General features: G+C 34.7%; 1 protein-coding gene across 1 annotated transcript in view; it reads left to right on the plus strand.

The window, feature by feature from the left end:
• Positions 1-15,138, plus strand: part of LOC129280193 (plexin-B1-like) — a 48,129-nt gene that overhangs the window by 18,902 nt on the left and 14,089 nt on the right. The window contains exons 11-24 of the mRNA XM_064112292.1: positions 623-721; positions 1,789-1,882; positions 2,245-2,435; positions 3,042-3,196; positions 3,718-3,832; positions 4,413-4,546; positions 5,778-5,954; positions 7,528-7,621; positions 8,662-8,901; positions 9,503-9,691; positions 10,582-10,810; positions 11,211-11,350; positions 11,846-11,967; positions 13,797-13,862. Coding sequence (XP_063968362.1) covers positions 623-721; positions 1,789-1,882; positions 2,245-2,435; positions 3,042-3,196; positions 3,718-3,832; positions 4,413-4,546; positions 5,778-5,954; positions 7,528-7,621; positions 8,662-8,901; positions 9,503-9,691; positions 10,582-10,810; positions 11,211-11,350; positions 11,846-11,967; positions 13,797-13,862 — 2,045 coding nt within the window. The remainder of the gene's footprint in view (positions 1-622; positions 722-1,788; positions 1,883-2,244; positions 2,436-3,041; positions 3,197-3,717; positions 3,833-4,412; positions 4,547-5,777; positions 5,955-7,527; positions 7,622-8,661; positions 8,902-9,502; positions 9,692-10,581; positions 10,811-11,210; positions 11,351-11,845; positions 11,968-13,796; positions 13,863-15,138) is intronic.

Genomic DNA, 15,138 nt, shown 5'->3' on the forward strand with positions numbered 1-15,138 from the left:
TGCAATACACTTTAAAACAAAAACAAAAGGCGAAAAGGGTAGAAGGGTTTGAGCGGTGACGAAATAGCGTTGTCCACACTTATCAAGAACGATGTCACGTTTTAGTCAGTTGCATGATTTACCCTTTCCGTCCTTTCAGTTTTTAAAGTGCATCATACCATACCTCCATTATCTACTTACTACTGCTACTGCGATAACATGTAAAATGGTAGGGCCTACTGCCAGATCCGCTTCTGCTGCTGCTGCTTCTGTTGTATGTACTAGTAGTACTTTTTTGGCTAGTCTACCCATAGTCTACTCTACTGCAGTTAAACTTGCTGATGCGGCTGTTGTTGCTGCCACACTTAGTTTATCTGAATTGTTTTATTTGACTGCATAACCACAAATGATTCTACAAATAGGCCTATATACCTACTGCTATATTGACACGGCTAGACTAATTAGCATGCAGACTTTAAATCACAGTGATTGAATAAAACCATAATAAATTTATTATTCGTATCATTGTTATTATTAAATATTGAACGTAGCGAACCTTTGCTCTTGATAAGAATCTAATCGTAATAATATAGTTGATGACAAAATGTGTATTTGATGATCTTTTTTCATTCACTGTGCACAGATCCAGTCATTCGATTGCATTCTTCTTATTGATGGAGATGAGACACGAGTAGAAACTGCATTCGTCAATGAAAGTTATGTTCTGTGTGGGGCTAAAGAGGTAAACATTACCTATTTACAGTATTCAAATCATATCGTGTAGCATCATTATCCTGCGAAATACAGATATTCTTTAATTTACTAACTAAAAGTATGAAATTACTTTCAAATTAATTTCTCAATTCATACCTGCCGATGTACATCATCGGTTTTTTTAATATCTAAAGCGCAAATATAGTGCTTCACATACTAAATTTAATATCTTTGACAAATTGAAATTGAATCGCAAAGTAAACGTGTAATTCTCAACTGCATCCTTGTCGAGCTATTCCTATGCGAACATTGACTCTCCCATATATATTATGTCTTAGCTTTGCTTTATCAATAAACACCTATATTACAGTTATATCTCGCCCACGTCTCCTGCCGATTAGCACATCTCTTTAATACAAGAGTGAGGTTGGTACATGTACACAAAAGTACTTTTGACTTTATTTCCATAGAGTTACTAACAATTACTAGCTCTATGTCATTACCAATGACAGTTAAAGGTATTGTTTAACTTTGTGAGCAGCCAATTTAAAAAATTCTTAAACCAAGATGAAACATGTGTACAAGTGCATGTATTAGAACTAATAAACCCTGAAAACAACCATTATTGAGAAAGAAAAGCTAAAACTACAAGGCAAACCCCGATTTTGTAAATAGGCGTCTACTAGACGCCTAAATAGTACACATAAGTATATGGGGTGGTGTTTCTGGTCACTTTATATTTCAATTTTTGAAGCACTAAATAATTATTTTCGAACGCAATTTTTTCTGGGCTTCATTTTTGTAACATATCACATACACTGGTGACATGTGTTACCTTCTAGCTCAGATTTTTTAAAAGTCAAACCAATGTTAAACAATCACTTTAATAGCAATTATTATGGACAATTCAATGGGGAGGCTTAATTAGACCAAACAGAATGCGCTAACAAGAAATTAGATTATGTACGAGTATTTCCCTACATATCTATCTTCCAACCCTCTTGGGAAGCAAATACTAAATATTCAAATTGATGAAGTATACTCTAGCAGCTGTCTAGCCTAGATCTTTATTTTAATCATTAAATTTTTTTACAGTACATGTATGCTGACGACATCCTTCAAAACAATGTGAGCGTCTCCGTTCAATGGAATGACCAACACTATATAGATGACCCTAATGATGCATATGGTATGACAAAAGTATCCGCAGTAATTTTTTTTCTTTATATATCTTCTAATTTGAAACTTCTTAAAACATCAACGTATTAACTAAGTTTTTCTGTGTAGTAACTTTAGGCACAATAGTAAAAGTCTGTGCTTTATTTCAACTTCTGTGATCAACACCTAAAGTGTTGAATTCTTTATTATCAGTATAAAAAAGTAACGACGATTTATATTTTTTTTTAAACTTTTGATTAGCATTAATTGCCCGCAATGTTAAGAGATGTGCTGAACCAATTTTTGAGAAATCCGTACATAAAATGTGAGGGGCTTGTATTTCGGTATGCGAAAATATCTTGTAATACGAACAAACTTTCTTTTGCCTTGAAGTGACTCTGTACAAGTGTTCAGCCAACGATGGAAGCTGCAGCCGGTGTCTATCTCCGGAAGCAACACCTTCGTTTCTAAAATGCGGTTGGTGTGGGAACGACTGTAATGTCATTGAGAGTGATGTTTGTCAGAGCAATCGATTTGTCAATCAGAATGAGACCAATCTTTGTTCAGCACCAGTAATAACTGAAGTAAGATGATATTATACTTCATGTTTTTTTTTAGAGTAATAAGAGTCAACTTGTCAAAAGTCTGCCTCGCGTCTTTTATACCAGAATTCCCGCTGTAAGCCTAGGATGCTATGTGCCTTTTATTGCAGCTTTCCTGCAGTCCCCAATGTTTTGTTAATGATTATTGTGATGATTTTTTTATGAAAAGCTGTTTGCAAGATTGTTTTTGGGTAAGATGCTTCTCTGAATTTTGACAGGGAGTCTTTAGAGTATATTTTCTTGTTGTATTTAACAATATTAGATATCGGCAGGCAGAATATATATATATATATATATATATATATATATATATATATATATATATATATATATACTCTTTGATTTATATATATATATATATATATATATATATATATTTATATTTATCATATTATGGTTTCATCATTTGCTTTCCAGAGCAAAAAAAAGATGTAAAAAAATGATACAGAGTCAAGTGATAAGCATAACCTTCTGCCTAATATGGTTAAGGTCTATGCCGTTGTTATTTATTATTATTATGAATTATTAATGATCTTTGTAATAAATGTGAAAGGCCAAAAGACCAAAACAGATCATTCTTTTCTATAGTTTTATCCCATATCAGGTCCAGTTAATGGCATTACAAGATTGGAAATCATCGGAACCGACCTAGGAGTGGCATTTAATGATGTACTAAATGTTATAATAGGAGACTTGGTGTGTAGCCTGACTGACATGGATTCCTACTATCAACCAGGGCAGAGGTAACGGTGTCGTATCGGGAGAGGGGGGGGGGGGGCAAGGCCCTTGCAGGGCCATGGATATCACATTTGATATCGTAGACAAATAAAACGCACTTGCCGTCATCATCAGAAGTTAGAAGGTCTACGATGTGTGATTTTAGAGCTCATCTGCGGTGCTATCATACCGCTAGCAAATGGCAAATGTAAAAAGTTGAATAATCATGATTATTTTGTGATATCTTTATTACATCAAACTCCCAGAACATGCAGGTATGCACGTATTCAACTTAAATTTGGCTTTCGTATTCTTACAGTCTTCCCAGTATGTGGCAGTTTTTGAGTATGCATTAAATGTCATTCAGTCCTCAATGTGTGCACGTCATTGGTTAATTGTCATTGTGCGTGCCATCTCTAGTTCTTTCTCTGATTCATGATTCATTAAACATAGTATACAAGAATATATGCAATATTTTTTGTCTGAGTACACATATCAGCTTCATTTTTAAATGAGTTATCAAATGACACACCGTCTCTCTTTTCAGTGTAAGTTGCCTAATTGGGTTATCTTCCGAGGTAACATCAGGACAAATCGCGATTAAGATATGGTCTGGTGAAGAGACTAGGACCGGAAACAGTAAAGAACATTTCCACTATAGGGTTAGTGCATTCAAAGGAACTATAATCATTTGTTCATAACATTAAGCATACTAAACGCTTTGATAAATTTTGTTAGAAAACCTATCATTTTGTTTTACGAATTCACATGTTGGGCAGTTATTAAAACAATTCTATGGAGCTAAAAAAGAAACATTAAATCAACTAGATTCATAGCATTCCAATTTTATGATAAATATTTTTTTTCAATCACAGAATACTTTTAAAACAAGCTTAATATGTACATTTTCTTTATTGCCTAATAGGTCTACATATTTTATCTCGGGTGCCATACAAAATTCCTCAATGAGTTAAGGAAATGCCATACATGCTCATTTCCAAAAAAAATCCAAATTAGTAAGGTATGCAATGTAATACTATGGGACGCCACTAGGGAATAATATCTACTAACTTATTTAACTGTGCATAAAGATGCAACATCACATCGGTCACCTCCTACTGCTCCAACACAGTTGTCGATGCCCATTTTGTTTTGTTTGTTTCCAGTTCTTCCGAACTTCGTCGAAACAGAATTGTTCTCAACCGATTGATAAATAAACCTCCACTTGTGTTTTTTTTATAGAATCCCGTGATCTCGGGGTTTAGCCCTACTGAGGGACAGGCAGCGGGAGGAACTCGAATCACAATTACAGGAATGTACCTCAACACAGGAAGAATCATCGAAGCTAGATTTGGAGAAGCACATTGCAATGATTTGTAAATAACCTTCATCTCTGTTCTTGTTTTTTGTGTAACATAATACATATACATTTCAATTTCTAATACTATGCTTGGAATTGTGAATTATAATAGGATTTGCATATTTTGACCAAAAAAGGAGAAAATGTGTAAAATTGGGTATTCAATTGATGTGCACGCGTACATAATACATATAACAATTGGATTGTAAGGAGCATGACCTCTTTAGTTTGGCAGGGGCCCGTAACACAAAGCTTACTAATGATCGTAAAACATTTTTCTACGATTGATTGCATTGACTACAATGTGCAATCAATCGTTAAAATCAAGCGTACGACCAATCGCCAAACTATATGTTACGGGACCCTGATGATGTCATATCCCCACTTGTTCTTTTGTATTTTAGTACATGAAATTAGGTTTATTCAAAATTAATTGGTTTGACAAGTAATGAAGTGCCTTATTTCTTGCGCAACTTATCACATCTTAATGGAGACACATCATTTACACATTTATAACAAAATATATATAATTAACAATTATGATTTCGTTAATACCATTAAAAAAAGAAAGTGAGGATGTGACATCATCTGCCCACCTAATGAATATTCATGAAGACATGTTTAGAACTATTTAACCAGAAAAAAATCAAATCATTTTCTTTATTAGTTATTCAACTTTGATCAAATTTTCGGAATTTGCTCTGTGAAGTGTACTCTATTTATTGAGATATAAACATATTCAGGCCGGAGTATCCGTTCAACTTGTAGGTAGATTGCACGCGAGAAATGGGCATGATACAACACAAATTGTTTCATCATGGACATACAGCAACATCATATTGCATTAAATGATATTGCATTTGCATCACGAGCAGAATATTATTGATAAGGCTAATAAATACAATCGCATTATGAAGGTCAAACACTGATCTTTTTTTATTACTATTATTTTTATGGGGGGGGGGGGCTGATCAGTAATAGGTGAAACTGTACCTCTTTGCAATTTTGCGATGATGAGTTCGATCACTTACGAAACAAAGAAAAAACACGATACTATATCAAATAACATTCGACTCAGTAATAGTTATCTTAATATTTTTGCCTTCATAAAATCAATTTCTCTCAGAAAACAATAATACACATTTATTAAGGACATATTATATAGATGGTAAAGAAATATGGGGATCGAGCTCACTAAATACCTGCTACTTCCAAGGCAACAATTCATGAATGTTTCATTTTTTCAGGACCGTTCGTGATATGACAGCGACCTGCATTACAAGCAGTAAAACAATTAATGAAGAGACTTCATTGACATTCATCATGTCGTTTGATGGAGTGGAAAGAATGTTTAGAGAATACAGCTTCACTTACAAGTTAAACCCAGTAATTATTGATATTGACAGATCCGAAGCAATCATGTCGTAAGTCCACTATTCATCTTTTTTCCAGCAATTTGAAGCCGACTCACTCGTCTTTTTCGACGATGAAACTGGTATGGAAAGCCAATTTGATTATAAACGTGCGTCACGATTTTAAGACGAAGTATCGGTATGCCATTTACATATTAATACGTCACTTTTTTATTTTCTGATACGTTATACAGTGCAAATATTCATTTAATACCTAACGTTGTATTCCTATTGTAGTGTGATCATGGGCGTCGGCGCAGAGGATTATCCTTTGTTCTTGGGGGATCTATTGTGGCGTCCCTCCAAATGAAAAGCTCACTTGCAAAAGGGGTTAGGTCCATTTTTCATCAAAATTGATTTTTTTTTCTCAATGTATAGATTTTTAGTAGCTGTGTAAGATGATACAAAATAAAAGTTGAAATTCCCATTAGAAAGTGATCTAAAACGGCAAAGAAAAATTACTTTTTTCAAAAGGGGTTAGGTCCAATTAATTTTAGTTGCAAAAGGGGTTAGGTCCACACAGAATTTTTTTGGAAAAGAATTGTTACAAAAATATGAAGACAGATGGACTTCTGTTATACCCAATTTTATGTTCTCTTGGTAGAGTATCACGAAAATTTAGTTTCGCATAAGAATATTGCAATATGGGAGAATAAAAAAATGATTTTCTTGCAGCGGACCTAACCCCTTTTGCAAACAAACTATTTTGAAGAGCTCATTTGTCAAAAGGGGTTAGGTCCATTGGTCATAATTTTTTATTGTTTTCTGTCCCAAATCCTCTAAATTTTTAGTCGTTCTAATGAAAACAAAGAAATTGAAAATTCACATGAAAATGTAAATAAAAGTGGCAAAGAAAATCACCTTTTTAATCAAAATAGATTGGTTTCATGTTGTTTAGTTGCAAAAGGGGTTAGGATCACAATTATGATTTTCAAAAGAATATATAGAAAAAATTATGACAGGTAGATTTCTTTTATATATATACACCAAATTTTATGTTCACATGATAGGGTAGTACATCATGACAATTCAGTTTCTCATATGAGTATTGCAGTAAGCGAGAATAAAAAACATGGTTTTTCTTGGAATGGTAAAAAGTGGACCTAACACCTTTTGCAACTAAACTCTTCAAATACAAAACTTAGGATTGCTCTGCTCCGACGCCCATGATCGTGACTGGTCTATTTTGTCATTTGATACGTCATGAATTCGTTCACGCGCGTATTAACAGATTGGCTTTCCACAGATTAGGTGCCAAGTAGGCTCGAATGGGCCAACGTAGAACCTAATATAGTCTGTCATCGCAAAGCATACATGTAGTATATTGTATGCTGAAATATATATCATGAATGTTTTGATTCTGTATACGTATATTATCTGAAAACTTACATATTTGTTTTATAAAAGATATCCACTTGGATTAATGAAATTTTATAGAGAATATTCTCATTCTCCAAAGAAAATATGGCACAGGCTGAATGCATATATTAATATGAAGTATAAAGGATTTAGGGATATTATTCTCGTGTAGAACCGCCAAATGACTATTCCACTCTTGATCTTTTTTAATGTTTGTTTTACATAGAGGAGGTCTTAATATTGAAATAACAGGGGAACGGTTTGATTTGGTCCAAATCCCCAGGATCATTGTTACGTCACCAACAACTAGCGCATTTGAGGTAAGATACAATTTCTAAAGTCGCTATTTGCTCATTTTCTGAGAATGCGAGTGAAAGTGATTTATCATTTGAACTGAGATAATTTTAAGAACGTTTAATGATTGTCAACCTTTACTTTGGAGTAAAGGTCAAATTAGTTCCAAATCTAACCAGTCGTACGATTGCTATGATGTCATTACGACTAGGTTTTATCTTTGTTTGTATTCTAATAAGGATGTTAGCATAGTAAAAGATTTGAACATGTGTATCCGTACGATAATTTGGAAAATTGCAAAGATATTTCATGTCTCAATATTAACATCAAATCCTACTTCGTTTTATTACAAAATTGGGTGGCAGACAAATCATAAGTTTTGCAGTGGCCTTAACATTATGTTTTTTTGGTTGGTATGGGTGTGCGCGTTTGGGAGTGTGCGTGTATTTAGGCGAAGGAGCGTTAAAGGTTGATGTTGTTTTCCATAATCGAATTTATCAATTTTGAATCAATGTTATTTTTTAAATAATTTTATTTCCGATGCACTAGTCATATGAGAGAGGCATAACTGAGGTTCAACACTAATATGTAATCATAAACAATCATGCAAAACGGGCAAATGAAAATCGGTACTGAGAGGTTTGATTTTTGACAAATGTCAATTTATTATATCTCTCCTGTTTATGCACTTCATTTTCATATCAAATCAGATGCAGCTGAATTCGATAGAATTAGAAGACACTGCGGTGTTGATTTAACACCAGTCCAGAATCTATATATGACCACACCAGAGAGGTGTTGAAACAACACTTGTTTGAAATTAAATATATGTTGTTTTAACACTAATTGCTGTTGTATAAACGCCTATCTGGAATTAGTCCAAATCCAAACTGGTGTTGATTTAAAACTTCTCTGGTATGGTCAAATATAGATTCCGGACTGGTGTTAAATTTATACCCCGGTTCTTTTTCAGTGCACGCATTTATTCCAGGTAGTAATCCTGCATAAAGTAAAGATTATAGGGCATTATAATTAACCTTGCATCATTTCTAAAAATATATATCAGCTTTGCAACGGAACAGACACTCTGCTGATATGCCCATCGCCAAAATTTCCTGGCGATGTCGCCTCTACCGTGAGGAAAAGAGCACCTGACGTAATCACGTTTGTCGCAAATCTGACATTTGACTTCGATGGTTACATTATCAATGGCGGCTTGATTGAATACTACCCAGACCCAATTTATGAAAGCTTCGGTGTACCAAACAGACTCTATGAAAGCAGTAACGGACGGCTCGAAATAACAGTAATTATATTCCCGTTTGCCTCACTCCTTCCGCTATCTTGTTTTATCTCCTGGATAAGAATAAATGCATACAAAGAATGATTATCCAAAACCTTGTCCTTTTACCAGTTTTACATTTCAGTTTTAGATTTAAATGCATATGAATACTTTGTTAATTGTCATGAGAGAATGGTTTGTACCAGTGATACCTCATTAATTGAACCGAAAAAATAAAGAATAATTGAATTAAAAAGTATCTTTAACTTTCAGTTTTAATTATTTATTCATTATATTTATCAAATTATTCATGCATCTATTTCTTATAACTTTTATTTGAAAAAAAAATCATCTTTAATATGAAATGATGCTCATGACTGACAACTGAGCGAATAGTTCTCTCTCTGAAATTTCGAAACCCGTTTATCATTTTGTACATCATCCTTTCCATGACATGCCTTGATAAGACCATGGACTACACTGAGTAGTAAGTCCATGATAAGATTAACAACTGAATATATTTTTACAGCTACTGTATCTTCAATGTAAAAAAATAAATTTAAAATTATTATCATAATTTCATGAATATTGACGAATATGCAGTGTTTTTTTTCTATTTATCCAGGGATTTAATTTAGATCTGGCAAGTAGAAAAGATGATATTCATATTATACTTGGACCAAGCAGTGTATGTGATGTGGATTATCTTAAAACCGATGCTGTTGGATGCCAACTACCCGAAGAGAGACCCCTCGCAGGTGATGAGAATGGAACACGCAGTGAAGGAACCACGGGGAACTTACCAGCAGTGACGGTAATTCAAGTCTTAACATTTTTTTTTTGTTGGGGGGGGGGGGGGGACAGTGCTCCACACCAAACGAGCACACAGTGGATCTTCAACCATTTGTGACCAGTCACTCCCAAACTGACAATAATTCACCAGGGAGAGATTTCTGGGTAAATAACCAAAATACTAATTTTCCCTTTTTTAGCAACAAAAATATCTTTATCAGAAAGAATAATTGATTTTCCTTCAGACTGTCAACATTCTATATACATGTAAGTTGTAAAGTTGAATGAAAAAAAAAGGCTTCATTTGACACCAGTCTTTGCAGACTGCTCGATTTTTTAAATCTCATGCTTGAGTGATTCCAAACTTTAGACCTTGTTTTCTCTTTTTTTTCAACTCGTTATTGTGATGGTTATTCCTGATAAAGTTTGACAAGTTATACACCATGTTCAAGCTTGGGATCTACTACCTTTTCAAGATCCAAAACCAATTGTACATCACTTCAGACGACTTCATGGTCTAGGGGTGGCTGATTACATGTATACGCATTTAGATTTCAATTTCTTTAGTCACGATATGAACGAAACCATCCCGAATGTTATATTAACATTTGAGTGTCTCGATTGTTATGTACAAGGGTGTGTACGGTGTATGACGCGCACAAGAAAGTGTAAAGGATATATGGGTAAAGGTGAGAATTAAAATGCGTGAGCTTACGCGCATCAGCAATAGGATGTTGGTGTGAGTGTTTGTGTGTTGTTTGGGCTGGGTATATACGTGTGAGTAATATGGTTTTGCGTGTGTTTGTGACTGTCACGGTGGGTGTGATGTGTGCGAGTGCATGAGGATGTGTCGTTGCGTTTGTAGGTGTTGGCTTACTTGGCATGGTCCATTATTTTAATTACGTTCTATAGGTATTACATGGAAACCTGAAGTTCTATCCGGGATTTGTTTCAGCGTGGCCTACAGAAGGAAACACGTTGATAGCTACCGTAATACCCACTGTTATTGTATTGCTCATCTTCATCACCATACCTACAATTATTATAGCCGTGTGGTATAGGAAGAAACGACTTCAAGTGAAACGCGCCAAGGAAGAAGTAGCTATGGTTCGAATGAACATTCTGAAACGAGTTCGCGAAGGTATTTTGGGCGTTTTCACTTTCAGTTGATATGTCGCATTTCCCCGTCTGACTTGCCCACGGAGAGAATAATATATTGCATATGATTTTGAAATAAAAAAAGTAGCTGATGCATCTGATGCAAGAAAAATAGGGGAGGTAAATTCATTTTATTGATATTCATTAATATACATTCTTACCTCTCTTGAAGTATTTGCGATTTATACAGCAGTCCATATAACATTTTACTTTTGACCAATAGAGTCATAAAACTGATTTAAAACAAAAATTCGAATGAAGTACACTTATTCCATTTATATAAATGTGCATGTTTTTACAGTTCAAATTGAAAGCAATATAATGAGACTCGTTAGAAATACATGTTCACCTTCGATCGACTCATTCCTTTGTCTCATTACCAGTCTCTAGTACAAGTTTAGATATGACGGATGCTGATAACAGAGTTCAGTCTCAAGGAGTTCCTTTTGTGGGAAATGTCCAGTATGTGACACTGATGATGTTTGCCGGGCTAGGTGTTCACCCAGAAACATCAGATCCAGAGGTATTAATCTATTTATAATTAAATACTGGTTATCTTAACTCTTTTGTGTTTTGTTGTTTAAAGTGATTCAAATTAAAAGAACAACAATGATAATTACTAAAAAAAAATAAAAGTAAAAATAACAATAACAATAATTAAGCAAAAAATTCCTCTATATCATAATATAATGTAAGCGGTATTGTCCATTTATCAAATACAAATACATGCATCTTGCGGCGCCTTTCCCTTCATAGAAAAAAAAGATAATTTATGTGAAATATAGTGGAGAAGTTATACAAATATGACATCACCGAATTAGGTCACATTGCCAACGAGAGGATAAATCTAAATGCTCATGACTTTCATATAATTTACTCATTCTTCCTCCATTTATTGGTCTATTTTTTTTAGATTATTTTATTTCTCTCTTTCATATAAATTCAACAATGATATATATATATATATATAATAATGATAATAATAAAAATATTCAATATGCTCACTTTATGTTCTCAGTATATGGAAGACTTTATGGAGCATTCAGTTATTGTATTCTACAGAATGCTAAAAAAGAAGGAAAAAATGATAGAGTTCGTCAGGCAATTGGAAACGAAGAAAACTGGACAAGGTCGAGAAAGGTACGACGGAATTTATTTTGTTTTTTTCCCCTGAAAGTACATTACGAAAATTAATAACCATAATTAATGCTTTGACAGCATTATGATATCCCGTTGAATTAAGAGGTTGTTTATCATGCTTATGTTTTTCAGTAATTCGTCATGAAAAATAAGAAAAAAGAAAGAGAAGAAAACAAGAGCAACTCGGAAGTCAGACCCCGTTCGTAACGTTTAGTTTTAAAATAATGATTAAACAATGATTTAGTTCTTGTATAACGCATTTCAGACCTGTTATGACTTTACAGAAATAATATCATACAATATAAGACATTACTTAAAAAATACACTTAAACTGAGCATCAACATTAATCAAATACATATGACATAAGTATAAGGAATTATCTAATTCAATGCTTCATTGAAGAGAAATGATTTAAGCTGGGATCTGAAAAGTCCAGGATTATTTTGTGAACGGAGAGTTCTGGGGAGGGAATTCCAAAGGGTGGGGTACTGTAGGAGAAGGACCTTTCACCAAGCGTCTTATTTCCAGGTACTTGAAGGAGTCGTTGGGTTGATGATCTGAAGGTCCTTGAGGGGTGTTTGGAGAAACAAGCTCAGAGATATACTGCGAGGCAAGACCGTGGACAGCATGAAATGTTATTATGAAGCGAATTCGTGATTTAATGGCTAGCCAGTGAAGTTATTTGAGTATTAGTGTGATGTGGTTGTGTTTTCTGGATCTGGTGACAAGTCATGCGGCTGAATATTGGATTCTTTGGAGCTTTGCTATATCAATGTCCGGGAATCTATACAAGAGACTTTCACGGTTATCGAGAAGGGAAGACACAAAGGCATGATTGAGGGTTTCAGTCACATTCTTACTAAGGTATGACCGAATAATTCCAATACGTCTCAGAGCAACTGAGGCCTTGCGACAAAACCATGTTGACGTGTCGGCGCATGTTTGTAAAAATGACACTAGATAACATACTGAAGGGGATGGCAGAACCTGGCCATTGACGTCAAAGGGAGAGCCTCCTGAACTCGGCCGAAAGAAGATGAGACATAAAGCACCTCCATTTGCTGTCATTAAGTTTCAGGTGATTGCTTGCCATCCAGTTCCGTACTTCCTGGAGGCAGATTCAAAGACTCCCTATACAAAATTCTCCCTTTCTGAAGGAGAGAATAAGCCTTGTGTAGAGAAACTATGTGCTCGAAAATGTCCTGAACTGTCGTAGTTTAGCAGATAAAGAGAATCGGACCGATTACTGACCTTGAGGCACGCCCCACAGCGGTGGTGTTGAATCAAAGGTGTTGTCTTGAACGCGCACTCTCCGCTCCCTTCCAGAGAAGTAAGATGTTAACCACTGCAATGCCGTACCAGTCACCACAGTTCTGTACTTCAGTCTAGAAACCTGATTGTCTCCGATAACTATAAATGACAGCATGCATCTTTTTTTTAGTGTGCGTGTGTTTGGTGCTGCATGAACCCCCCCCCCAAAAAAAAAAAAAGATAAATAAATAAAAATGAAAATAAATAAATAAATACAAAAAATAAATTAATAAAAAAATAAATAAGTAAATGAAATAAAATAAAATATAATGAATAATATAAATAAACAAAAATATATAAATAACATGAAATATAATTTAAAAAAGACGTTTTTCAGTCACTACCTACACTGTAGAATCCGGATGTGCAAATTTGTACTTGTATGAAAGACTATTTTAAATAGCTAAATAAAAACTACTGCATGCTCAAGAAATGTTTACCATTAATTGGGTACAGCACACAACGATTACTAACATTGACATTAAGACCTACGTATATTTTTACTTTCTTTTTGAAGGGAATTAATTGCATCCCTGTTGGCAATCACGTTCGTCAGTGAATGGAATTCAATTGTCTTTACAGAGTAAGTTTATTTTTTCTCATCTTTCTTTACATTTAAGCATGTACTAAATACATCTATCGTTGTTGTAATTTTTAATTGACGGAAAATAAATACGATACAATACAATACTATATAATTTTCGTCCGTGGTTGCACTGTTACAGACTACAGTGCCACAACATATTTTGCCCTCGTTCTATATCCCATGGTCATTTGAACCATCCTAATTGCAGATAAAGGAACAATTAGTGTTGTCAAAGTTTGACATAAATTTCGACTTGGGCTTTTTACACTTTTTGTCTCACCTGCATAGCAGAGTGAGACTATAGGCGCCGCTTTTCCGACGGCGGCGGCGACGGCGGCGGCGGCGGCGGCGGCGGCGTCAACACCAAATCTTAACCTGAGGTTAAGTTTTTGAAATGACAGCATAACTTAAAAAGTATATGGTCCTAGTTCATGAAACTTGGCCATAAGGTCAATCAAGTATTACTGTATATCCTGCCTGAGTTTCATGTCACATGACCATGGTCAATGGTCATTTATGGTCAATGAACTTAGACCATGTTGGGGGAATCAACATCAAAATCTTAACCTAGGGTTAAGTTTTTGAAATGTCATCATAACTTAGAAAATATATGGACCTAGTTCATAAAACTTATACATAAGGTTAATCAAGTATCACTGAACATCCTGCATGAGTTTCACGTCACATGACCAAGGCCAATGGTCATTTAGGGTCAATTAACTTTGGCCGAATTGGGGGTATCTGTAGATTTACCATCATAACTTTAAAAGTTTATGGATCTGATTCATGAAACTTGGCCATAAGGTCAATCAAGTATTACTGAACATCCTGCCTGAGTTTCATGTCACATGACCATGGTCAATGGTCATTTATGGTCAATGAACTTTGGCCGAATTGGGTGTATCTGTTGAATTACCATCATAACTTTAAAAGTTTATGGATCTGATTCATGAAACTTGGACATAATAGTAATCAAGTATTACTGAACATCCTGCCTGAGTTTCATGTCACATGACCATGGTCAATGGTCATTTATGGTCAATGAACTTTGGCCGAATTGGGTGTATCTGTTGAATTACCATCATAACTTTAAAAGTTTATGGATCTGATTCATGAAACTTGGACATAATAGTAATCAAGTATTACTGAACATCCTGCATGAGTTTCACGTCACATGACCAAGGCCAATGGTCATTTAGGGTCAATTAACTTTGGCCGAATTGGGGGTATCTGTAGATTTACCATCATAACTTTAAAAGTTTATGGATCTGAT

Source organism: Lytechinus pictus, chromosome 17 (genome assembly GCF_037042905.1).
Source record: "Lytechinus pictus isolate F3 Inbred chromosome 17, Lp3.0, whole genome shotgun sequence".
Lineage (NCBI taxonomy): Eukaryota > Metazoa > Echinodermata > Echinoidea > Temnopleuroida > Toxopneustidae > Lytechinus > Lytechinus pictus.